General features: G+C 37.5%; 1 protein-coding gene across 1 annotated transcript in view; it reads left to right on the top strand.

The window, feature by feature from the left end:
• Window positions 1–11,810: 11,810 nt before the first annotated feature.
• ZBTB41 (zinc finger and BTB domain containing 41) overlaps window positions 11,811–26,768 on the top strand; it is a 53,898-nt gene continuing 38,940 nt past the window's right edge. Inside the window, exons 1-2 of the mRNA XM_043999767.1 lie at window positions 11,811–11,939; window positions 12,576–13,832. Coding sequence (XP_043855702.1) covers window positions 12,695–13,832 — 1,138 coding nt within the window. The 5' untranslated portion in view covers window positions 11,811–11,939; window positions 12,576–12,694. The remainder of the gene's footprint in view (window positions 11,940–12,575; window positions 13,833–26,768) is intronic.

Below are 26,768 nucleotides of genomic sequence, written 5' to 3'. Positions count from 1 at the left end.
TCATTTACATTAAGTTCCCTTTTGTTCTGTTGCCCCATAAAAACCCTGTCCAGGTTCCATCTTTAGGCATTCCTAGCTTTCATGAGTTATAGCTCCTCTGCCCCAATTAAAGACCTTATTTTCTCCTATATTGATTGCTTCCTTAATTTACAGGTTAACACCATCAGTTGGGGAATAGCCAAACTAGTTGTGGTATATGAATGTAATGGAATACTGTTATGCTGTAAGAAATGATATGCAGATGGATTTCAGAAAAACCTAGAAAGACTTACCTAAATTGATGCTGAGTGAAATGAACAGAACCAAGAGAATATTGTACACAGAGAACATTATATCAACAACATTGTTTGATCAACTGTGACAGACAACTCTTCTCATTAGTACAATGATTCAAGACAATGCCAAAAGACTCATGGTGGAAAATGCTCTCCACATTCAGAAAAAGAACTATGGAGTCTAAATGTAGATTGAAGCATACTATTTTCACTTTCATTGTTGATTTTTTGTTGTTGTTTATTCTTGTGGGTTCTTTTTCCCTTTTGTTCTGATTCTTCTCTTACAACAATGACTAATGTGGAAATATATTTAACAAGATTGTAATGTGTAAACTATATCAGATTGCTTACTGGCTTTGGGAGGGAAGGGAGTGTGGGAGAAAAACTTTAAAAAAATCTTTACATGTAATTCGAAAAAAATTTTTAAAAATATATATAAATAAATAAGTTCATGTAGCTCCCTATTTACTCTATCTTAAAATACAAACTCTACTGTACTCTACTTGACACTTAGAGTGCTAAATAATCTGGCTCCAATCTATCAGAGGTAAATAATGTGAAATAAGCCTGGAAATGCAAGATGGTTCCATATTACAAGATGCTAAAATGCTTTATCATTGAGGCAATAGGAAGCTACTAAAGATTTTTGACTGGAGGGTGATATGCAAACCTGTGCTTTCAGAAGACTATTTCAGGGGCTTTATAGAGGATGACTTTATAAGAAAGACTAGGAACTGGGAGACCAATTAATAGTCCAGAGAGGCAGTGCAGAGGGCACCACTGAATTCCATCTGATATACCAAGCATTTATTTAAATTAAATGCCTACTATATACAGATAATGTGCTAGGTGCTGGGGATACATAGAAAAAAAAAAAGTGAAACAGGCCCTGACATCAAAATTTATTATGCACTTAATAGGTACCTACTCTGTGCCTAACACAGAGCTTTACAATTATCATCTCATTTGATTGTCATGACAAACCTGGGAGGTGGATGCTACTATTATCTCCATTTTACAGTTGAGGCAACTGATTCAGAGGGAGGTGAAGTGACTTGCCTGGGATTTCTCATCTAGTAAGTGTCTGAGGCTAAATCTGTGTTTTCTAATTAAGCTAAAGCTGTTTTTTCGTTTGTTTGTTTGTTTGCTTTTTAGTGAGGCAATTGGGGTAGTGACTTGCCCAGGGTCACACAGCTAATAAGTGTTAAGTGTCTAAGGCCGGATTTGAACTCAGGTACTCCTGACTCCAGGGCCGGTGCTCTATCCACTGCGCCACCTAGCTGCCCTGAGCTAAAACTGTTTTAAAAAATTAATTGATACTTAGAACAGTTTTGGCAGTGAGCATATATATATATATATATATATATATATATATATATATACTATATATACATATATATATAGTAACGATTGAAATGATGCCACTTGCTGGAGACTTATTATAGGAAAGCTCCACCATGAGGAGAAGGTCTCTGAGGGCAAGATCATGTGTCTTTTCTTTGGCGTCAGGAAGTGATGTTTGCTTGTGGGAGGAAGAAGGGGGAGCCTGGCACTCTAACTCTCTTTCTTTCCTGAGGACTCCAGTGGAAGAGGGAGCTAGAAATGTGTTCTCCCTTTAATAGATAGATGAATGTAGGCCTTTCTCTCTCCCTTTACCAAATTCTTATTCTCCTTAATAAATGCTTAAGAGTCTAACTCTTGCTAAAGCTTATAATTTATTGGCAGCCACTCATTAGATATTTTAGACAATATAGCTAGAATTTTAGCCTTAACAATATATACACACACACATACACACATATACACACATATTTTTATAAAGGATTGACCACGAGTCTCCCTTACTTCTTATGTTCTCAGGCTGAATTGTAGAGAAAGCAGGGAGAGAGATTCAGCAGGAGAAAAAAAACCCAAAAGACAACAAGACCTACAAGAGCCAAGCCAAGGAGTCCAGAGGGCCAATCACCAGCCAAGAGAGATCTCCTGGAGTGGTCAAGGGTTTTATCCTGTTTTGATAGAGGTGGGTCATTATACATTGATCAAAGCTAATTGGTTAGCATCATTTAATTCCATTGGTTGACATGACTTGAGGGTAGTCTAAAATAAAATGAACTCTATAGATGACATCAGGAAGAAGACCCTCATGCAAGTTGCTTAAAGCAAAGTCCATTATCTGGGTATGGTTTGATCTCATCAGTCCTTTCTTTTGTTCCCTTGTGTTTGTCCAAAATAAGACCTAGGAGAACAGGGCTTTCTGGAGTGGGGGGAGAAAGGACTGAGAAAACTGATCCCTGGGGCCCCCCAAGAAATCCATTATTAATAATTATTTTCTCACATATTTGAATTCAAGGCTTATGGACTCAAGGTCCTGTGTTCTATCCACTTAATTACCTTAAGCCTCCCAGCTGGGGCAATTCAGAAAAGGCCTGTTGAGGTGACACCCTTAAAGAGAGGTAGAGGGTTTCTGACAGTGGCAGCTGAGGAAGCAGAGAATTCCAAGTCTAAGGATTTCAATGTAAGGCATGGAAATCAGAAGAGAGTGTTTGACTGGAATGTAGAGTCCAGGGAGCAATATGTGGGCTGAAATGCTGCATGGTCATTCTTTATTTTCCTTTTCAAACTGTGGACATGGTTTCTTTCTCTCTCTCTCTCTCTCTCTCTCTCTCTCTCTCTCTCTCTCTCTCTCCCTCTCTCTTCCCCTTTGTCTCTGTCTCTCTTTCCCTCTGTCTCTGTGTCTTCCCCCTTCCTTTTTTCTATCCCTCCCCCTTTCTTCCCTAGAACATTTTAATGATTTTTTGATACCTATTATATGCTATAGTTCTATGCAGTTGATTTCTTTGAGAACTTCCTCCATGTCCCCATATATAAACTAGATTATAAATTTATCAGGTCAGAGGGTATCTAACTACTCATTTTTGTATCCTCAGTGGTATTTAGTAGAGTGCCCACATCATATAGCAGAAGTCCAGGAAATATCTAAATTTAATTTTTCAATATAATGTTATCTTGAAGCAAAGTAAAACAGGAACTAAAGAAACATGATGAACTGGAATGTTACATTACCTGCCTAAAGATATATACCTTTTGTAAAGATGTATCAAATAATTCTTTATTTCAGAAAATGGTATAATACTTTATAGAAAAATTTTCAATGGTACACAGTTCCGATTATTTTATGTGAGAATGTGCCTTTCGTTGCTCATTTTCTATCCATTAAAATACACTTTCTGAGGCACATATCACTTTTTGTTTTATTGTTACCCAAAAGGGACGTTCCTCACTTTCCTGATTTCTACTATAAAATCAAATATATAGTACTTTGGGTGGGTGGGGCTGAAATTCCTTGTTAATTGTATCAGAAACTTTAGTGAAGAAGAGGCTAGATGATGACTGGAAAATGACCTTTTTATCTTCTTTTTGTAACACTATGCAGAACTTTTGAATTATAGGATCTGTGCTCAGTCTTTAGCCACTACCAACCATCACAACCTCAGACACGAGGACTTTTTCTTATTCTTGTACATTTGAGAATTGTAACATCCATTTATTATTGAACTTTGTTCTTATCTTTTTAAATTTGAATGGATGGTCACCATGTAATAGGTTGCAATTTCACACTTTGCCAGCAGGTGATATCATCTAGCACATAGTCTAGCTTGGAATTCTTTATGCTGTTGATAATTGATAAATGATAATTGTCTAACTCTGTTAAAGAACTTTCCTTACAATGATTCTGTGAGGTAGGCAGTGCAGATATTAGATAGTACAAATATCCTGTTTTACAGATGAGGGACTTGAAGCTTCGAGATTATTATTTGTTCAGGATCACACAGCTAAAAAGTTGTTAGGATTTGGGATCCAGGTCTTCTATTGAAAGAACAGAGCTCTTTCCACAACAAAATACTCCTTTAAAAGAAAGTGACTGCTTCTCCCATCCCAACCAAGAAGTTTTTAATATTTTATCTTTTATCTGATCTATTTTGCATTCAGAAATGAATTCAAATGGGAATAGATTTTTTTCATAATGATTGTTGATAATCACTATGAAGAAAAGTCTAGTTTGAGGTATATAATGGCTAATAAAGGTAGTTTTAAGGGCAGTTTCAAGGGCAGGGTAGACATTAGGATGGTTGAGGGTGTCATTACCTCCATCTTATTTTGTTTCTAACATATTTACCTTTAGATTAGTGTTTTCTCTGCTGTGTGTGGAGAGTGTACATGCAGTAAGGCCATGTCAGTCCAGGTCAAAGGCAGCTTTACTGAAGTAAAAATGCATCTGTGGAATGTTGCCCAAAACAGTATCCTTTAAAGAAGGAAACTAAAAAATATGAAGGAAATATTTCCATTAAGTTTGACAGTGTGGCAATTTAAATTATATGGGATCAGGCAGCTAGGTGGCACAGTAGATAAAGCACCAACCCTGGACTCAGGAGGACCTGAGTTCAAATCTGGCCTCAGACACTTGACACTTACTAGCTGTGTAACCTGGGACAAGTCACAACCCTCATTGCCCTGAAAAAAAAATTGTATGGGCTTGCCCTATTACTGTCCCAAGTTTTAGGGAAAATTAGCTGGGGTTTTAATATGTAGCTACTTAGAAATTAGAGGCTATTGCACCAGTTTGGGGCATTTAGCATTTATTAAAGCATATTAAATATTAGTAAAGAGAGAGAGAGAGAGAGAGAGAGAGAGAGAGAGAGAGAGAGAGAGAGAGAGAGAGAGAGAGAGAGAGAGAGCACATTGCTCAGAGATATCAGAAGACCTATCTAGGATAGAGGGGAGAGAATCATCTGTGTCCTGCCTCCTTAAGCATCCAAGCCAAGTGTGTGAGTCAGAGCAGAGGCTTCCTGCGGTCAGGAGCAGAGGTGGCCCTTACACACTGCTTAAAGCTAATTGGCTAGCATCATTCAAATCTATTGGTTCATTGGACTTGAGGGTGGTACATGAGCAGTATGAGGGGAAAAGCTTTCAGGTAGGTGTGGTTTTTAGTGAGGTAACTTCCTGTAGGTAGTCAGCAAGGTACATTTACATCTGCATTTCCTTTGAAATTCTCCTGACTCTGGCTTAGCCCCAAGAAGGGTCAGGCAAGGCTCTCTGGGTTAGGCCTTCGAGCAGGGGCCTCTGGGAGTCCCAAAACCCCATTATTTTCTCACAATAGCATAAATATTACATGTATTATATGTACTATACATTCATTCTTTCTCATCTACTACTTCTTCCATGAAACCTTTCCTGATCCCTTAAATTGAAAGGTATTCCCCTCTTCAAATTTACTGAGATTATTATTTCTGGATCCCCTATTTCACCCTATAATGCTTTACCTTGTATCAAATTTTGCATTCATGTCTTGTCCTTCTTTGATTGTTCACTCCTTAGAGGAAGGATTCTGGTTTCACATCTGTATTCCAGGTTCCTAGTATATTATAGATGCTTAATAAATGTTTGTTCAATTGATTTGAATTAAGCACCCACAATATGCAAAACCCTTACAATTGTAGAAGGATCAATTCTCCCTGATTATCTCTTTTAATTAGGCCTTCAATAAGCTACTCTTCACAGATAGTACTTGGTGGCAGCTGCCTGGAGTGCCCAGAAGGAGAGTTATTCTGTTTACTTAAGGCTAGCCTCTCATTCTTTTTTTTTCTTTTTTTTGGGGGGGAGGGGGATCAATTCTTAAGGTAACTAAAAGAGGGTATGATACAAAAAAATGAAAAAAAAATTTCAAACACTGTTAATATATTTTTTAAAAGCAACTGGAAGAACATCAACAATTATTTATCTGTGTGGCTACTTTTCCATCTATATAAAATGTTTATGAGAACAATCTATATACATATTGAGGGTATCCTTGATCAGGGTATTAGTAGGTAAGAGACAGATGTTTTCAAGCAATATATATATATATATATATATATATATATATATATATATATATATATATTTTTTTTTTTTTTTTTTGCAGGGCAATGGGGGTTAAGTGACTTGCCCAGGGTCACACAGCTAGTAAGTGTCAAGTGTCTGAGGCTGAATTTGAACTCAGGTACTCCTGAATCCAGGGCCCGTGCTTTATCCACTGTGCCACCTAGCTGCCCCCAGCAATATTTTAAAGTAGATCATGTCTTTACTATCACAAAATGGACTGATAGATGTAGAGAATATAAGATCCTACTATACTTACTGATTATTGAATACAGAAAAAGCTTTTGATTTGAGAGACCAAACCACTACTTTAAAGATGGTACTTCCAATACTGTTCCTCCTATGCATACATCAAAAAATGTTAATATTCCTTAGAATATATAACACTAGAGACAACCTTCTTCAAAGGTACTTTGATTTTAACATCATGCAAGGCCTAACACAGGAAGACATATACTTACCAAAAGTTTTCACTATTTTCTTTTTTTTTTCTTTTAGTGAGGCAATTGGGGTTAAGTGACTTGCCCAGGGTCACACGGCTAGTAAGTGTTAAGTGTCTGAGGCCATATTTGAACTCAGGTCCTCCTGACTCCAGGGCCGGTGCTCTATCCATTGCGACACCTAGCTGCCCCAGTTTTCACTATTTTCATGGAGGAGATTCAATGTGAGTCTAAATTGAAGAATAATTCCCTGGTTTAAAAATTCTTCCAGATGTTTCTTATTTAGTGTGACACTTTGTTGATTGCATCAAACCCTGGAACGTTGCAGAATCTTAGGGATGAGCCTTTAACCACGTAAAAGAGTTTGGCTTAACTATCCTTGTAGGAAAATACAAGTCAATGAAGAATGTAGAAAGAACACTGGGTGTGGAGTCAGAAAACCTTGGTGCAAATCCTCCTGGTAATTACTGTGTGACCTTGGGTTATTTCATCCATTTGAGCCCAAGTTCCTCATCTGTAACATGAATGAGTTAGACTAGGTGATCTATAAGTTACTTTTGCAGCTCAAAATCTATGCTCCTGTGAATGCCTGTAGTGCAGTTTATGACATGCATTGAGATAAACAGCCTATATTATATCTCTTGGATAGACACTGCAAATGAATAACAAGTTAGGATCAGAATGAACCAGGAGGAAGAAATTTAGAATGCCTTTGGGAAATTGCAAAGCTCATTTAATAGCCTAAACTCTTTGAAATGAAGGCTCATCTTTTTAGTACCAATATTCTGTTATTGTAATAACATAAGCATAATGTAATGACATATTCCCAGGGCAATGGAAAGATATATGGTGGGTGTGAACATCTTACATAATACAGAATCACAAAAATCAAGGAACTATGAAGAAAATTATTCAAGGATATTACCAAAAAATGTATGATTAAAAAGTATGGGCTGGTTTCATATCAAGAGCAAAGGATAATTGTGTTCCATTGGCATCCTTACAATGTCAAGAGAAACTGAGCATATTGGATGGTCATCCTGTGGAAAATTTAATCAAATATGATGAACAGACATGGATGGATTACAATCTTTGTCACTGGATAGAACATCTACAGTGATGACATCTCAGATACATTTAAAACACATGCCATGAACTGTGGTAGGCCCTGCCAGTCTTGATGCTATGGAACTTAAACTTTAGCAGTGAAGCTTCATTTCCCTTCCAGCTCTGTTCTTGACTTTCTAGATTGCAAAAACATATTTTTACTGCTGTCTCATTCTAGAAATTCCCTCAGGACCTGATTCTTGCTTGCTCTGTAACATCTCTTTTCAGGACCTACCCCTTTCTATCATTGGTGAGTTCTTACTGGAGCCTCCATTTTGTGAAGATCCCACAGTATCCCAAATTATATCCTTTCTGGCCATATTCCTGACTTTCTGGACTTCAAAAATATACCTCTTCTCCTGTCTTATCTGGCAACTTTCCTCAGCTCCTGAGGCTTCTTAACCCTGGAACATCCTACCACCTCTGTGACCTGCTCATCCTGGAATATCACTTTGTAAGGTCTATCTTCCCCCTCTACCCACCTCCTTCTCTCATTGGTGAATTCCTCCTATAGCCTCCATTTTGCAGAGGACCAAAGACCAGCCTGCCTTCCTTCCTCTCTTGCTCCTAATTCCTGACTTCCTGAACTTCAAAATTATGTCACTACTGATATATTATCTTGGAACTTCCCTCAGGACCTGGGAACCTCCTTACTCTGGAGCATCCTAATATCCCCATGCATGACATGTTCACCTTGGAATATTCCTCCATGAGACCCATCTCTCACCAAGAGGTGAATTCTCCTTGGAGCCTCCATTTTGTGTATGGTCCCAGGCCTGCCTTCATTCTCCTCTTAGTCCTATTTCTGACTTTCTGGCTTCAAAATCATACCCCTTCCTTTCTCCCTCCCCTTGCTTTCCACTCCCTGTAGCTTTTCTGCTCCCTTTTGTATGTTGTTTTGCCCCATTTGAATGTAAGCTCCTTAGGGCCTGATAGACTTGGAAGCTTTAACCTACTCCATTCCTGACCTACCCTCATTTACCCTTCTTTAGTTATCCTGGTGCTCCATGCTCTGAGGCATTCACCATATTGGTGCCAGACTTAATCCTATTGCAGGTCAGAACTCCTAAAGTCAAGAGATCCTCCAGTCTCAGTGTCCCCAGAAGCAGGAATTACAGGCATGTATGTACCAACCATATGTTATTACTCCAGCTTTTCTTGTACTTTATGACCTTTTCATTCTCACCTTAACCTCACATCCCTTTTAGCCTTCCATTCTTTTCTAGGCCATTATTCTAGCATGATTTATACTCCTCTCCCTTATCTCAATTCCATCTTGTAATCAATTTAACTTTAGGCCAGCCGCTATGCAACTCTGTGCTGTGATTGTCCCTTCCACTTGTTGCCAATCTCTTTTTGTCTACTGGTTGCTTCCCTACTGCCTACAAATATGCTCATGCTTCCCAGGCTTCAAAAAACAAAACAAAACAAAAACCTCTCACTTGATCTATTGATCCCTACTAGCTATATCTCTCCTTCCTTTTGTGGTTAAACTTGAGAAGGCCACCTATAGTTGGTGCCTCTACTTCCCTTTCCTCTTCTTTCCTCTTTGCAGTCTGCCTTCTGATCTCATCCTTCAACCGAAACTGTTCTCTCCAAATTTAGCAATGATCTCGGGTACTGACACATCCAATGACCTTTTCTCAATACTCATCTTTCTTCAATTCTTTGCAGCCTTTAACAGTCAATCATGATCTTCTTAAATCTTTCTTCTCTAGGTTTCTGTGACACTGCTCTTTCTGATGATTCCTCCTGTCTGACCACTCTCTGTCCTTTGTGGATATTTATGCATTTGATGCCTGCTAAATCTGAGTTAGCAGCGAGCCCCAAACTGTGAGCCCCAAAGACTCTCTCCTGGGTCCTCTTCTCTTCTCCCTCCGTACAAGAGATATCTCATTAGCTCTCTTGGGATCCAATTATCATCTCCATGCAGATGATTCTCAGATTTATTTTTCTATTCCTCACCTCTCTCCTGACCTCCAGTCTCACATCTCCAACAGATTATTGGACATCTAAAACTGCATGTCCTGTAGACATCTTAAATTCAACAAGTCTAAAAATGAACTCATAGTTCTACCCAAACCTTCTCCTCCTCCAAACTTAGTCATTATGGTTGAGAGTACTGCTATCCTCTAGGTCACCCTGGCTCTCAACCTAGGTATCATCCTCTATTACTTACTTTTCCTTATATAATCATCGGACAGATCCTGTTTATTCTACCTTTGTAGTATTTCTTTTGTGTGTGTGTGTGTGGGGGGGGTAGGGCAATGAGGGTTAAGTGATTTGCCCAGAGTCACACAGCTAGTAAGTGTCAAGTGTCTGAGACTGGATTTGAACTCAGGTCCTCCTGAATCCAGGGCTGGTGCTTTATCCACTGAGCCACCTAGCTGCCCCTGTAATATTTCTTAAATATGTTCCCCTTCTCTCCTCTGACAAGATACTACCCTTTTGCAGGTCTTCATCATCTAATGCTTGGTCTATGGCAATAGCCAGCTGGTTGGTCTCCTCACCACGAGTCTCTCTCCACTCCAGTTCATCCTTTACTCAGCTGTAAAAGTGGTCTATCTAAAGCACAGGTATGATCATGTCAGCCCCCAACTCTAAATTTCAGTTGCCTAAAATCACAAAGATATTGAGGGGCAGAGCATGGATTTGAATCCACATTCTTTAAGGTGAACCTTAATACTCTTTCTTATATCCTACAGTACTAGGATGGCTTAATCTCTATGAGGATGTTTTTTTTTCTGAAAAATGGGAATAATACCTGTAGTACCTATATTACAGGGATATCCTAAGGATGAAATAATGTATATAATGTGCTTTGAAAACTTTAAAGTGCTACATATTATTTGTTTTCATAAATTGCCATGCATTCCATTTCATTTATCCTCTTCTAATAGAACAGAAATACAAATTCTGTTCATTATATAGTTGTCAGTTAACAATCGTTTATTAAATGCTTATTATGGGCTAGTCAGTATGCTAATTGTTCAGAATACAAATAAAAGCAAAAATGTGGTCCCTGTCCTCAAGGAGTTCACAATTCTAATATGGACATGAAGAGTACTCTAGTCCTTCTTACAGCTGTAAATTGGGTGGGAACATAGGTTTAACTTCAGAAAAAACAACTGATGCCTTTACTGGCACATCCTGGTAAGGCTGCAAACTAAGGGTCCTTTCCTTTAAATGTTGAGGTCTCTTCCATCAATTCATTTAGTCCCTTCATTTATTTCCTCCTCCCTGCCTGGTCTGTAAGAATATCGCTGGGGAATAGTAAGCATTTAGTGACGTTTTTGTTTTTAGATTTCTCCCCCTTCCATGTTAACACAAATTTCAGTAGCAACGACGATTGCTTTAGACGGCCTAGATAGTTCAGCATCCTCCTCACTGGTTCTGGAGAAAATAAGGTGGGTAATCACATTGCCGTTTATGTCAAATCACCAGGCATATACGAAATTGTGTAACATCATGGCCCTTAAGAGGTCCCTAGCAGGGAAAGATGGCCTGGGGTCTTCCACAGTTAAGGAAGCTGCAGCTCTAGACCCAGTCCCGAGGAGTGTACGCATGTTCGTACGTGTCAGAACCCTGGAGGAGGCCCTAAGGCGCAAGCGCGGAGGCCGAGAGAAATATTTCTTTAAGCGGCTTCAGTTCCGAGATTTTGCTATGTGTTCAATGCCGCAGCCTCTCTCTACGCCAAGGATGGTCGACCTTTCCCTTGGCTTCTTTTCCTACATCCTCTCTCTTTTACCGCCCCGCCCCAAGTCCTTTGCCAGTCAACGTAGCGTACAGGGCCACCCATCAATCCTTCCGACCCTGCCCCGCTCCGCCCAGTTCCGGATACTAGGAAAACCCGGAGCACATAATCTCGATTGGTACTTCTAGTAATGTCTTCCGAGGTTGGGGGTGGGGACAAGGGAAAAGAGCTGATTTAAGGAGCATGCGCTGAAGGGCGTGAGCGCTCATGCGCAATGGTTCCATTGGGGATTAGGGAACTAGTTACTAGACTTGCTCAGAGTCTGCGCGGTGAGTGAGTCCCGTGGTTGAGGTCGCAGTTGTGGCCACTGGAGGGAAAGGAAAAGGGGAAGAGGAAGAGGAAGGAGGGGCGGGGAGGTTGTCCAAACCCGGAAGTGGGTAGGAGGGAGCGCGCCTGTAGTGGAGCTCGGCGGCCGAGAGGCAGCGGAGGAGCTCTGAGGAGGCGGTAAATGGGGACGGGTCAGCTGCCTCGGGAGCTGGGGGTGGGAAGCGCGGCGAGTTCTCCGCGGTCAAGGGCCTCCCCTACTCGCTGAGAGGTTTCTCCCTTTCGTCCTCTGTTGTCCCTGCGCCTCGCCCGTTCTGGCGCTGTGTCACACGCTTGGGCTCCCGAGTAGGGGAGGACAGGTCTGAGGGGACAAATATGTTGAGCCTTCCTCCCCCTCCTACCCCCCATCCCCTCGGGAAAGCAGTGGTGTGGGGAGGGCGGTGATGACCCAATCACACACTAGACCCTCCGCCCTCAGCCACACCCCCTTCTCTGAGGGCTTCTCCCTCCAGTGTACTCCTGTGTGAATCGGATTTAGCAGGTGTGAGGGCTGTCTCTTGTTTCCTTTAAAATTGTTCTTTTGTCGGCTTTTCTCGACTTCCCCATGGCTCTCCCCTCTCCCGGCCCGTAGATGTTAAAACACTTCTGTGTATAAGTCGTAGGGTTGTGTGTTATTTATTTGTTTGTTTGTTTATTTATTTATTTATGTTGTCTCTTCGATCTTTTAATGATAGACAATTGAATGAAAAACACTTTGAACAAATAACATTTAAGTCGCCGGTGGGGATATGTTATAAGGTTCTTCTTGTTTTGCAGACCATGAAACCCTTCCTCTCACCTCTCCAGAAGGTGTTACCCAAGATTGAAGCTTGCTTTCCTTTTTAAGTCTCTTGAGACACTTATGAAGCTTCTTGTCCTGAAATTGCATTATTGCAATGAAGAAAAGGAGAAAGGTTACTGCAAATTTTGATGAGAAGATCCATCTAGGCCATCATAAAGATTCTTCTGATGGAAATAGTGCAGTGGATAGTGAACAAGTGACCATCAGTCATTCTACCGAAGGATCTACTCCTGAAGATCTTCAGTGTTATCAGCAACTTCCTCCATCACCAGATCAGAGAAAGCTTCTGAGTTCTTTGCAGTATAATAAGAATTTATTGAAATATTTAAATGATGATAGACAGAAGCAGCCATCTTTCTGTGACTTACTTATAATTGTAGAAGGAAAGGAATTTAGTGCACACAAAGTTGTTGTTGCTGTTGGCAGTAGTTATTTTCATGCTTGTTTGAGCAAAAATCCAAGCATAGATGTTGTCACTCTGGATCATGTAACACATTCTGTTTTTCAACATTTGCTTGAATTTCTCTACACATCAGAATTTTTTGTGTATAAGAATGAGATACCTCTAGTTTTAGAGGCTGCAAAATTTCTGGACATTATAGATGCAGTTAAACTGCTAAATAACGAAAATATTTCTAATTTTCCTTCTGAAATAACTGAAGAGGCATCACCAGAAGAAACTCTAAGTGAATTGGCTGGCAGGTTGTCAAATAGTCATCAGTGCAAATTCTGCAGTAGAAATTTTTGTTACAAGAAATCTTTAGAGAATCATTTGACCAAAACTCACAGATCCCTATTAATAGGGAAAAAACATGGGTTAAAAATGCTGGAAAGAGGTTTTTCAGCAAGAAGATCTACGAGGAATAGAAAGTGCCCTGTAAAGTTTGATGAGGACAGTGATAATGAAAATGAAAGTGGTGAAATATCTGACAATTTTGATAAAGACAATTTGGATAAAGTCACTTTTGATACAGAAAAATCAGATAAAAATGACTCTGAGGATGCTGGAAGTGAGTACAATGCTGATGCAGAAGCCCAGGAGGAGGAAATGTCAGATGAATACTCTGAAGGGGAAGAGCAAAGTGACAAAGAACATAATGATGCAGAAGAGGAGCCTGAAACTGCTGATTCTGTAGGAAATATTCATGAAGGGTTAACTCCAGTGGTCATTCAGAACAGTAACAAAAAAATATTACAGTGTCCTAAGTGTGATAAAACATTTGACCGAATAGGTAAGAAACAACCCTGTCTCTTATACTTTAATGCTGTTTTAACTTTGTAAATTTGGTTGATTCTTTGTGAAGTTTAAAACTACTTTTTTTTTTAGCATCAGGGAAGACATTTGTTACTATTAGAAATTTTAAAATGTACTGCTACTCATGAATTCAAATATTCTACCTTAGAGCAAATACTCCCCCCACTTTGTATACATACCAAAGGTGAATAATACCCTTCACTAACATACTTTGAAGTTACATGGTATGAAAAATGTCATTAATATTCTGGATTCATTTAATTATGTCTATGAAGTGCTTGCTCTGATACTGAAAGCAGATTTGTAAATAGAACTATTGGTTTTATACAGTTAAAGAAAACTAAATTACTTAAAAATACTAGTTATTAGAAACTATGGGTAAGCCATTCCATTTATTCCTGCTAACAAACATTTATTAAATGCTTTCGTGAAAGGAACTGTTCTAGGTGAGGGAGGGGTAGATATAAAGATGAATAAAGCATTGGTTTTGCTATATAAGAGCTTATGAACTAATGGAAGAGTTACGAGGGACTGAACTATTTAAGTGCATAGGAGAGAAATGAATAGGATATGCAAGCATCTGAGGCAGTTTCTTTGTAACTGTTGGGGATCCCTGAAAAACATCATGGAGGAAGCACTGGAGCCTGAGCAGCAGAAGGAAGTTGGAAAGATCACTATTTAACAATTGTCTTCTTTCATGGTTCCAGGGTGAATTTTCACATCACTTAAAAAATACATATTTTTTAAGGAAACAGGAACAAAAAGCGTTGTAGGATTTAGAGCTGGAGTACAGCATTCTTATTTTGCACAAAAGGAAATTGAGACCAAGAGAAATGAAAGTAATTACCTGGGTGGGACTTGAACCTACATCTTCTGTACTGTTGCCTCTTTATGCAGTTATAGTTAAGTGTTTTAAATGTAGTTATATGTTATAGTTAAATGATTCATATGAACATTTACTAGTTGTTAATTCTCTGAGGGGATAATTAGTAATGAAGTTTTTCATGAAGTTCCTTGGTATTCAATATGATTTATGAATATGGTGTTGTGATGATATTACTGTACTCTCAGGGAGCAGATATGGAGGTTAAGGCTGGTCACAGAACTTAAATCCAAATCTTTAATTAAGCACATATGCTCATAAGTGGATTTCTAATTTTCAAAAAATAAGAACACAGGAAAATATATGTAATGTTAAAACTGTACTGAATATAATTTTATTTTGATTTTTCAAAATATTAAAGAATCAGTCTTTCAGAGCTCTGGGACATAGAAAATACCAATTAGCAGTGCTTTTTGGATGAAAGAAAACTAAACAACTTTTGTTCAAAGTACCATTGTTGAAAGTTCCAGTGATTTATGGATGAAGAAAAGATAAAACAACTTTGGTATTCTAGTTAGGGGGTGAATTTGTATTTGGTGTTTAGAATTTTAAAAGTTGTCAAATTTAAATAATGGATTAGACATTTTGAAATGTTTTATGTTTACTGGGAAAATAATTTTCTGATTTTTAAAAAAAATTTTTTTGGTGTATGAAAGATTTACCACTGAGTATTTTTAGCTAAACAAGGGTGAATTAAAAACCTCTATTTTTAAACAAATCTCATTTGGGCAGATGGAAAATGTGTTATGACATATGACAGCAGGAATGTGGTAGTACATTTTGACCATGTAAAGTTAGGCCTATATCACGAATCCATCTCAGAAATTTTATAATGTTTGGTACTATTTAACAGTTTTATTTAGCACCCAATTTTATAAAGTGCTGATAACATTTTAATATCAAAATATGATGTAGTATTCAAGATCTGCTGTCCCTGGATCTGTAATTTTCTTCCTACTAGCAGTTCTTTTAATCTCTGTTTACACTGACTGTCCCACTTCCCCCAGATGCTTTGGTTTGAGTGTTTCATATATACAGCCTTCATTGTGGCCCTGATCCTCGAATTGCACCTTAAGAAATGGGCTGGTGTCAAAGTGTTTGTATCTTTTGAAGAAGGGATTCCCCTAAGCTTTGTTCTCTAGTTTTGCCCAGATCTCCCTGGGTGGGGTTTTTACCCAGTCTAGCTACATTCCAAAGTGCAAAGGCCAAACTGTATACCTATACAAGTTTCCCCTACCTTAAATATGTTATAGCTATACTTTACATTGTGAATTGTAGCAGAAAAATTAATATTTTTGCTCATATTCAATCTCAGCTCTTCTAGATTGGAAGGACACAGAAAAAGTGATGATTAGACTCAGAAGCATTTGCCCTTAATAGACTAGGGCCATGGTCTTTAGGTGCCAATCTGATTCCCTTTTCTTTTGTAAACAACAGGTGTAGACATTGTCTTGTATACAATTATGCCTTTCCTCAAAGCTTATTAATGGCTCATATCTTAGCCCCTTTCTGAAATAGAGAATGCCTGATGACTCTCTGCCCTGTAAATGCTCTGAAATGACAGTAACAAAAACCCATGGAAAATAAAAAGCAAGAATAGAAACAGGTATGCTGTACTGCCAGTGAGTAAATTTATATGGTAATATTGGTCACAGAACTTAAATCCAAATTCCTATATTATAATTAACTTGAGATCCATGAACTTGTTTTTAAAATATTTTGATAACTGTATAAAATATTCAGTAACTATAATGTAATAATTTCCCTTCTGAGAAGGGATCCACAGACTTCCAAAGGAGTCCTTGACACACAGAAAAAGTTAAGAACCTCTCCTCTAGGGGCTACCTCAGTTTCAGGGTTTCTTTTATGACTTAGATCTGGTATCTCCCAATCTGAAAGATCATCTGGCTTTGCTCTGTGGGTCCCTAACAGTGCATTACTTCTGAAGATGTCTAGAGTTAATGTCTGTATTAATAGAATTCTAATTAAGCATTTCAGAAATATTTCTTTAACTTTAGAGTGCCATAATAACTTTAGAGTGCCTCAATTTCATGTGAAGTTATCAAATGACTACTTTAATTCTTGAATTTTTGTAAATCAATGATTTAAAACAAAATACTCAATTGAACATATAACAAACCATCTAAGAAAAAACCAAACATATTAAAAATTTATTTAATTGCATACATTTCAGTTTAGTGCTCATAAGATAGTTTATATTGATTATTGTGATCTTTTGGAATCTACTGGATGTTTCTGTTACCTGACATTGCTAGAAAAAAATTGACTGCCCCTAGGGCCAGGGAAAGTATCAAGAAAGTTTACTATTCAAATGCATCTGCAATCCTGATGATTTGGATATTTCCTACATTGATGTAGATCAGAATCTAACACGTCCAAGTCCTTTTATAAGCTAATCACAGGACTCTCCAACATGTTTGGGGTTTTCCTTGCTTGCTCCCTACCTTGCAAACCTGTTGTTAGTGCACTCAAGCTGTTCCTCTTTTTGTTGTCCCTTGACATATGATCAACTCCTCTTTTTTTTGGGGGGGGGTGTCATAATTTTTTCCAGTGACATCCTTTACTGATCTTCAAAGTTCCCTATTTGTTTTAGCCTGCTTTAGACTTTATCATATGATTTTCTATTTCCTCCTCTGTAAAAGGTTTATGTCTTATGGCCAAAAAATAATGTTGGCAGAATAATGGTATTAAAAACATGGGATTTTATTTATGGAAGACGTTTGAGGTCATTGAGGAACTTCACAGTTTCCTAAAAGCTGTTTCTTTGTTTCTGGAACCAACTTATCTATTTGTAGTATCATCTGTAGATGTTGGAGCTTGCATTCCCTCCCTGCCTCCCTCTGTCCCCCCCCCCCCTCTCTCTCTCCCTCCCTCCCTCCCCCCCTTCCCTCTCTCCATCTCTCCCTCCCTCCCCCCATCTTTCTCTCACACACTAACATGCTATTATCCCCATTCAATTGTATGTCATTATTTAGACAGACAAGTTTAGTAGAGAAAATAAATATTTAAAAATTTGACTCCTACTTGATTTTCAAATATAACTACTTAACTTTATTATTTTTTTAGAATAATGTTTTAGATGCTTTTTATTTCCTAAGTTAGACAGCAAGGGAGGACTGGGTAGTTTTGAATTAAGTGAAACAATATTCTTGAAAGTTGAGATAAAAACATCAATGTTGTCTTAATGTTTTATCTTTTGAGATACTTTAGTATAAGGAAATACCATTGGCAAAAATTTTATTAGGCTTTAATGTTATATTAAGTTCTTTTTTTAAAAGTTGTTATTTTTTTGCAATATGTCATGTGAGAGTAGTCAATATTATTTAACATTCTTCTTTTTCTGTCAGTTTGATCACAAATTATGTCAGGTAGAAAATTTCTGTTTTAAGCCAAATGCATAACTTCTAACTTTAGTGTCAAAAGGTTGTGTGGAAGAAGAGGAAATAATTTTGAAGGAGATTTGGAGAGTTGGAATTGTGACAAAAGCTAGAGATTGAATTTGGAGAGGGAAAATTTGGGAGAGGTTGAAAGGAGAAGTTGGAGAAAGAGGATTCAAGCATAAAGGCCTGTAAGAAGAAAGAATTAAGACTTGAGGAAGAGAAAGATGAAAAGGACTGAAGGTGAAAAAGGAGGAAATTAAACAAGGTAAATATGGAAAGACAAGATAAGCTGATAAGTCAGTGTAAAAAGTAAGACAAAGTGGCCATGAAGGTACTAAAGAGGTTTGAAGGAAAGTTAAAGGTCCAGAGTTAAAGATAAAACGGGCAGTTAGCTCATAGAAGGTAAGATAAGGCATGATGGAATAATGAATAGAATGTTGGACTTGGATTCAAAGATCTGTGCTTGAATTGTATATCAGACACTATGTGAACCTGGGCAAAGTTGATTAACCTCTCTGGACTCCAGTTCACTATGTATAAAAAGAGGGGGCTGAACTCTATTACCTAAACTCCCTTTCATCTTTAAATCTATGATCCTGTTACTAAGAATTTACTTCCAGCAAGTTCAGAGAACAAGGAGAATTTTGTAAGTATCCTATACAGAGCATTAATTGTTCTTCCATCTATAAGTAACTTTTATCTATGCTTAATGTGTGAGGTGGTATTCTTCCTTGAATAGATAGTGAAGAGGCTTGAGGACTTTACCACTCTAGGTTATGAGAAAAGATGAGGTGTTTTCAACAAAACAAAAACACAAGAATGACTTCCATTATGAAAATGAAGACTAAAGTTTTGAAGAGACAAAGAAAATGATGGCCTGTGTCAGGAAGTTGGAGGGTGGAATAATGTAATGGAAGAAAGTTAAGAAGAACCACTGAACACTTTTGTGATATGAAGCTCCTAAAGAGGAAGAAGATGAATTCTTAGGAGGAAACTGCTTAATCTTCAAGAAGTGATGATATGGCTCCATGGGTGATAGAAGGTTAGAGATCCTCCAGTAAATATTAGAAGAAGAGATGAGTAGTGTCTGTGCTTCTTTTCTAAGGAATATTGAGACATATGATAAGTGATAAGTGGAATGAGTCTTTAGTTTAATGTACCAGATATCTGAGAAAACCATAGATGGCATACTTGTCAACTGCACATGGCATAAAGCCAGGAAGAAGGGTAATACTTTGGTGTCATTCTAGATTGTCAGGCTGAGTCTAATAAAGTTTGAAATACATACAAAGTTTTTTTTTAAATTATCTTCAGAGATATAAGATTGGAATGAGGAGATAAAAATTCAGCTGTAAAAGATGTAAGAGTTTTAATAGACTGCAAGCTTAACATGATTCAGCAGTGTAATAATACAGTCAAAAAAGCTAACATGATCTTACTCTATTAAGAGATGCAGTGTCCCAGACGAGAGGTGTAATAATTTCACTTTTATTTAGTCCTAGTTAGACCATATATAGAGGAGAGTGTCCAGAACTAAGTAACCAGAATGGTGAAGTCAGTTAATAAATATCTGTCAAGAACCTTCTAGGTTCCAGGCACCATGCTAAGCCCTGGAGAAACGAAAAAGAGGCAAAAGACAGTTCCTGCCTTCAAGGAGCTCACAATCTAAAGGAGGAGAGAACAAGCAAACATATATGTACAAACAAGTTATATACAAGATAAAAAGGGAAGAGACTAGAATTGAGAGGTGTTGGACCATTAGGTGCAGGGTGAAGAGAGAGAGCATTCCAAGTATAAAGAATAGCCAGAGAAAATGGAGTGTCTTGTTCATGGAACAGCAAGAAAGTCAGTGTGGAGGGATTAAAAAGTAAGTGTTCGGTAGTTATAAGAAGACTGGAAAGGTAGAAGGGAGCTCAGTTATGAAGAGCTTTGAACAACAGATAGGATTTCATAATTGATTCTGGAGTTCTTTTAATAGGGAGGGTGATATAGCTGGAACTGCACTTTAGAAAAGTCACTTTGGTGGCAGGAGGATGGTGCCCCTATGATCTGGAAAATCTTTGTAAAGTTTTTTGGCCCTCCATTCTTACCAGAGAAGTCTCAATTGTTATGGTACTAAAAATATATATTGTACAATGCTATACATATATTTTATGCATTTCTGAGTTTCTAAACTTTTTCTGTGTTGTCTTCTGGCCTTTGCATGTTATCTGTGGCTCCCACAAAACTCCCCCAAAATTCCCATTTTATTTCTTAGGCTTACTTGCAATATAAACCGAGATGGGAAAAGTTGGGTTGTGGACGGGATAACTGTAGTATAGAAGAAAAGAGGCCCCAGGAAAGAACATCTACAGTTAGGAAGTGTGATCTTAATGAGGATCTGACAAAGGAGACTAGTCTCCTTTAGGAGGATTAGTCTGATAGGTAGGAGAACTAGGAGACAATTATGAGAATTGAGAAAAAGCTATTGGATATGCAATTAAGAGATCATTGGTAACTTTAGAGAGAGCAGTTTCAGTGGAATAATGGAGTCAGAAGCAGAATTGTGTCTGTCCTTTGTTTTCAATGAGGACCAGTGACATCATGGGGTGATGTCTTGACTTGTAAATGGGTTGGATTTAAATGAGGCAGAGTTCCACAAAGTCCTTAGCCTCACTCTCTCTTCCAGAGTCATCTAAGTCCAGTGGCAGGACAAAAGTCAAGGCAACTGGCGATGGCCCAGGATGCAGTGGATGACCATGGCATCTTCGATGTCTGACCAAGCTCTAAGTGCCTGCTTCAGCCACCGTCATGGGTGTAAGACATTTAGAAAAGAGTGAAAAGAAAAGTGGAGGCATCTATTGTAGATGCCTTTTTGAGGAGTTTAGTCACAAATTCAGGGATGGAAAGAATAAGAGAGTTTTTTGAGGATGGAGGAAATGTGGGCATGTGTATAGACGGTAGGGAAGGAACCATAGATGGGAAAAGATTGAAAACGAGTAACAGAGTTGGGATGAGAGAAGGGACAATCTGAAAATTCTCACTATCAATATGAGAATCACTTGTTGAGACTTGGAATGCTTAGCCTGAAGATGAGAAAATCTTTATGAAGAATAAAAGAGCTGTCTGTCTTCAAACATTTATTGGGTTCTATGGTGAAAGAAATAGATTAGATTTGGTCCCAGATGTATGAATTAGGAGCAGTGTGTAGTTGTAGAGACTCAAATTTAGACTTGATGTAAGGAGAATCTTAATGATTAGTGCTATTCAAATTTGAATGAGATATCAAGTTTTCACTCACTAGAGGTCTCATGTAAAGACTTCATAATATTATTTGTTGAGTTTGTGGTAAAGAGGATTCTTATTTGGATGTGAATTGGACTAGATCTTGGAAGCTCCAGCTGCACGATACGGTGTAATATGGAACTAGAGTTAAGATGAAGATAGAGGTTAATGATAATCATTTGTGAGCTATCTGTAAAGAAGAATATATCTTAGAGTTTCACGGGAGAAAATATAGGGAGAGAAGAGGGCCAGAGACTAACCTGAAGGGTTCAGAAACTAATATTTAGAGGGTGGGTAGGTGATGATGGAGTCTAAGAAGGAATTGATGTAGTTATTGGAGGAGAGGGCAGTGTTACAGATTCTGAAAATAGAGAAAATATCAAGGGACATGATACTGGGAAGGCATTTCCAATGCTTTGGAGAAAGGTCAAGGATTTCATTCATTGACTTGGTTATAATGTTAACCTTGGAGAGAGCAGTCTCATAGTGGTAGGGACTAAAGACTAAAGCTAGATTTTAAGGGGTAGTGGAAGTAATCTATTCCTTTTTTTTTTTTTTTTTAGAAGTTTTGCAGTGAGGAGTAGCTCATGGCTGGGTAGAAGGAAAGATGATGATGATGGCGATGATGGTATTGGCTCCTCAAGGACCTTTTTTTAAAGTAGAGGGGGAAAAGCTAGTAAAGAGGAGAGGATTGATAGATCAAGATCCCAAAGGAAATAAAAGGGTATTATATTAGAGGCTCAAGAGTGAAGAAGGAAGAAGATAGATTAAAATGTAAGGAGATGTTTTGAGATGTGGAAGAGGGGATATAACAGATACACAGCATCTCAAAGTTGTCAGGGGTCTTAGAGGTCAGATGGTCCAATCTCTCCCTATAGGGGAGTCTCTTTTAGAACATTGTTAATTAAATGGTCATTCATCCTTTATTGCTCTTTCCTTTGCTGCCTTTTGTCCTATATCTTTTCCTCATTTTCACTACCAAATTCTTAAAATTATTTGTTTGTATTTATTGCTACTTCCATACCCACTCAGTATTCATCTCTGCCTTCTGGCTTTCTGCCCTAACACTCTACCTAGTGTTCTGTTAAGGATTATTAATGGTCTTCTGACTGTTAAATCTAGTGATCTTATCGAGCCTTTCTGCAGATTTTGACTTTGTTAGCTCCTTTTTGTACTACTATGACACTGTTATTTCCTGGTTCTCCTCTTGCCTGTTTGACCATTCTTCAGTTTGCTTTACTGTGACATCATCAACTCTGCCCACACTCCACTAAGTGTGGGGACCAGCCAACACTATCCTGGGCCCACTTAACTATATATTTTTTCTTTTTGGTGTGTCCTCACTTCCATGGATTAAATTATTATTGAAAATATTTTTACTTATTTTACATATATCACATATGATATTACAATGTTTATTGTATTCATTTTATCTATATTGTTATTTAATATGTGACACCAACATTTTTACAAATTTGCCCTTTTCTCCACTTATACAACTGCCATACAAGTTCAGGAACTTATCACCTCTCCCCTGAACTTTTGCAGTTTTCTCCCAATTAGTTTTTCTGCTTCTAATCTTTCCCCTCTAATCTATCCGTCTTGAAGTTTTCAGAATAATTTTTGTAAGGCATGTGTCTCACCCTGTCATTTTCCTGCTTAAAAACTTATCAATGTCTGTTACTTCTTGGATAAAATCATACCCTTTGGCATTTAAGACTTCTCCTACTCTGGCCAAAATTTACCTTTCCTTCCTCAAACTATATATAACCTTTGTTACTAACCTTCTTTAGCTTAGCTGGGCTACTGCTCAAAGTGCAAAAACTGTCACTGTTTCAAGAATACATTCTTTCCTAGTTAGTGACTTTCTGAATCTTTCTTTATCTCACCTCAGATTTCGTCTCCTCTGGAAGCCTTTGCTGGCCTCCCTCCCCACTTTTCCTTTACTTTTCCAGTCTTCAAGTTGTTAGTGTTCTGCTCTCCTTAGATTACTTTGTCTTTGGTTATCTGAACAGATATTATATTCCTTAGTAGAATATAAGTTTTTTGAGGGTAGACACTGTTTTGGTTTTGTACTTCTCACATGTAGTAGACACTTAATGGTTGTTGAATTGAAAGCTTTTCTTCTTTGGGCTTCGGTTTCCTCTATGAAATGAGGTTGTATTCCTCTTTGAGATATCTTTCATTTTTAAGGTTTTCCCTTTCCATCTCCAAATCTAGCCACTTTGGTGTGAATGATACCTTCTTGCACCAGACCCCAGCAGGAAAGGAAAAACAAGTCCTCAGCTGTTTTAGGCAAGGAAGAGTAATTGTTGCAGCCTTAGTGTGGTTTGATGGTATGTAGCAGATATTTTTAGGTTCAAATTGGAGACTTTTTGTATTTTATATAATCGTACCTATGTATCATGAGGCAGTTAGATGGCTCAATGAGTCAAGTGGTAGGCCTGGATTCAGGAAGACCTGAGTTCAGATTTGATCTCAGGAGCTGTGTGACCCTGGGCAAGTCACTTAACTTCTGTTTGCCCCTAGAGAAAGAAAGGTCAAACCTCTCCAGTATCCTTGCCAAGAAAACCCCATGGTCATTATTGGCATGTTATAGCTCAGGTGATGGGCGCTGACTTTGTTTCCAATTCTTAGCTATTACAAAAAGTGTTGCTATAAATAATTTGGAGTATATGGAGATTTTTCATTATCAATAGCAGGATGTAAACCTAATATTGGAGACTGGTTCAAAGCGTATAAATGCATATCCTTCCACATCCCCATCAACATTGACTATTGCTGTTTTTTTGTCATTTTTACCAATTTGCAAGGTTGTAAGATGAAACGTCAAAGTTGTTTAAGGAATGTTACTATATGATTTATTTGATCTAGTTAAAAATTAAATGTTACTTTCTCTGTTTAGGATAACTTTTTCCAGTTCAGTTTCTGATGTGTGTATACATTCAGAAAGCATTTTTTAAGCAAGCATTGCTAAACTGGGGATACACATATAAAAAGCAAGCAAGACTGAAGATAATCCCTTTACTCAAGGAGGAACTATATATGTGTATGAATGAATGTATGTATGTATATATGTATGATATATAGACAATATATACATGTCTATATAAATAAAATATTTATACATATTTGCATACCTTTGTGCAGTATATTATTTATTAAAATAATTAGCTGTGATATTAAACTTTCAGACAGAATTGATCTTTGTCAGAAGTATTAAGAAATTCTCTTGGTCCAATGCAGGCTGACTAATATAAATGAATGACTCTTTGGTTCATTTGTTTTTAGCAGAAGGAATTTAAGAATATTGTGAATTGTAGCTACTAGGGGAAAAGTTGAGATTCATATTAATAATTTATTGTTTTTAGTATGCTTTTGCTGAAAAATACGTGAAGGAAATTTCTAGTTGGATTGATCTTATGTTGTTGAATTCCTATCCTATGTTATGAGTTTTTATTGTTTTTTTTTTGGTGAGGCAGTTGGGGTTAAGTAACTTGCCCAGGGTCACACAGCTAGTAAGTGTTAAGTGTCTGAGTCCGGATTTGAACTCAGGTTCTCCTGAATCCAGGGCTGGTGCTCTTATCCACTGTGCCACCTACCTGCCCAAGTTTTTATTCTTTTTTGAGCAATGATGTAAAAACAAATTATACTTAAATTTTTCCTTTTGTTTCTTTTCCTATGCCAGATTATTACTTTGGAAAGGCCATGTTGGGTTTCTTGATCCCCTAGGAAATGGGGATGAGTTCATAATTTAGATTTATTTTCAAATGAAAATGAAAACATTAAATACACTTCAATATCTGTCCCTCTTTTCTTCCCCTCTCTCTTATTTCAACCTTCTTTAAATCTGTCCTTGATAATTTAATATTAATAATATTCACATTTGCGTGGCACGTGTTGATTTACAAAGCTCTTTCTCTTTGCCTTGTGAAGGAGGAAATGCAGGTAGTATTACTGTTTTGAAGATAAGAAAGCTGAGGACTCTAGCTTTTCCAAAGCTAGAACTCAGTCTCATGATTGGTGACTCTATGTCCAATACAATTTCTGTTTTGTTAAAGCTCTCTTTTATTACTTTCAGGAGTCAAATACAATCTATTTGATTATTTTCATTTTACTTTTATAATTTTACTTTTTTAATTTTATAATTTTGAACTTAAAACAGGTGATAAATTGGTCATTTCCAATGTATGGTAATGAACAGAAAAAAAAATTGCTCACAAATCTCCAGATCTCAATTATGTACTGGTTGCTTTTCTTAAGAATATCAGGTAAACCTGATACAGCTTTTAAAGCTGTCCTGTTTGTGCCTTTCTTGGCTTTCTTCTCTGCATTAAAAAAAAAAAAAGATTATTCAATGACTTTCTTTTGTTTTCTCTTTAATTTATTTCTTTTTTACTATTCTAGTTCCCACTCCCTTTGCCTTTCTATCCTTCCTCCATCAAAAACCCAAAACACAACAAAGCAAAAAACAAAGCCCATGTAACATACATGCGTAGTCCAGTAAAATTAAATTCACACATTGATTGTGACTGAAAATGTATATCTTGAATCCATCACCTTTCTGATAAGAGATGCATGCTTCATCATAAGTCCTTTGGAGACATGGTTCGTCATTGTTCCTATTCAGAATTCTCAATTCTTTAAACATTGTTTTTCTAAGTAATGTTTATTATATAAATTGTTCCTCAAGTTCTGCTCACTTCACTCTGCATCACTTCATATAGGTCTTACTAGGTTTCTCTGAAATTACCCATTTCATCATTACTTATGATACATTATATTTCATAACATTCATATAGCACAATTTGTTTATTTCTCAATAGATGGATCATCTACATCTGTTACTACAAAAAGAGCTGTTATAAATTATTTCATACATAAGGGTCCTTTTTTTTCATTTCTTTAGGGCATAGGACAAGTAGACGAATAGCTGGCTCAAAAGGATATGTACAGTTTAGTAACTTTTGGGTCATGGTTCAAAATGCTTTTAAGAATGTCCAGAAAAATCACAGCTTTATCAACAGTGAATTAGTGTTCTTGGGTTTTTTTTTTTTTTAGTGAGGCAATTGGGGTTAAGTGACTTGCCCAGGGTTACACAGCTAGTAAGTGTTAAGTGTCTGAAGCCAGATTTGAACTCAGGTACTCCTGACTCCAGGGCCTGTGCTCTATCCACTGTGCCACCTAGCTGCCCCGAGTGTTCTTGTTTTTTTAAAGCCCTATAATTGTCATTTTCCATTTTTGTCATTTGTGGCAATCTGATGGTTGAGATTTGGTTGCTTTTTTTTGTGCATTTCTCTTATTAGTGATTTGGAACATTTTTTCATATGGCTGTTGTTACCCTGGATTTCTTTATTTGAAAAGT

Source organism: Dromiciops gliroides, chromosome 4 (genome assembly GCF_019393635.1).
Source record: "Dromiciops gliroides isolate mDroGli1 chromosome 4, mDroGli1.pri, whole genome shotgun sequence".
NCBI lineage: Eukaryota > Metazoa > Chordata > Mammalia > Microbiotheria > Microbiotheriidae > Dromiciops > Dromiciops gliroides.
This window is presented reverse-complemented; position numbering and strand designations above follow the sequence as displayed.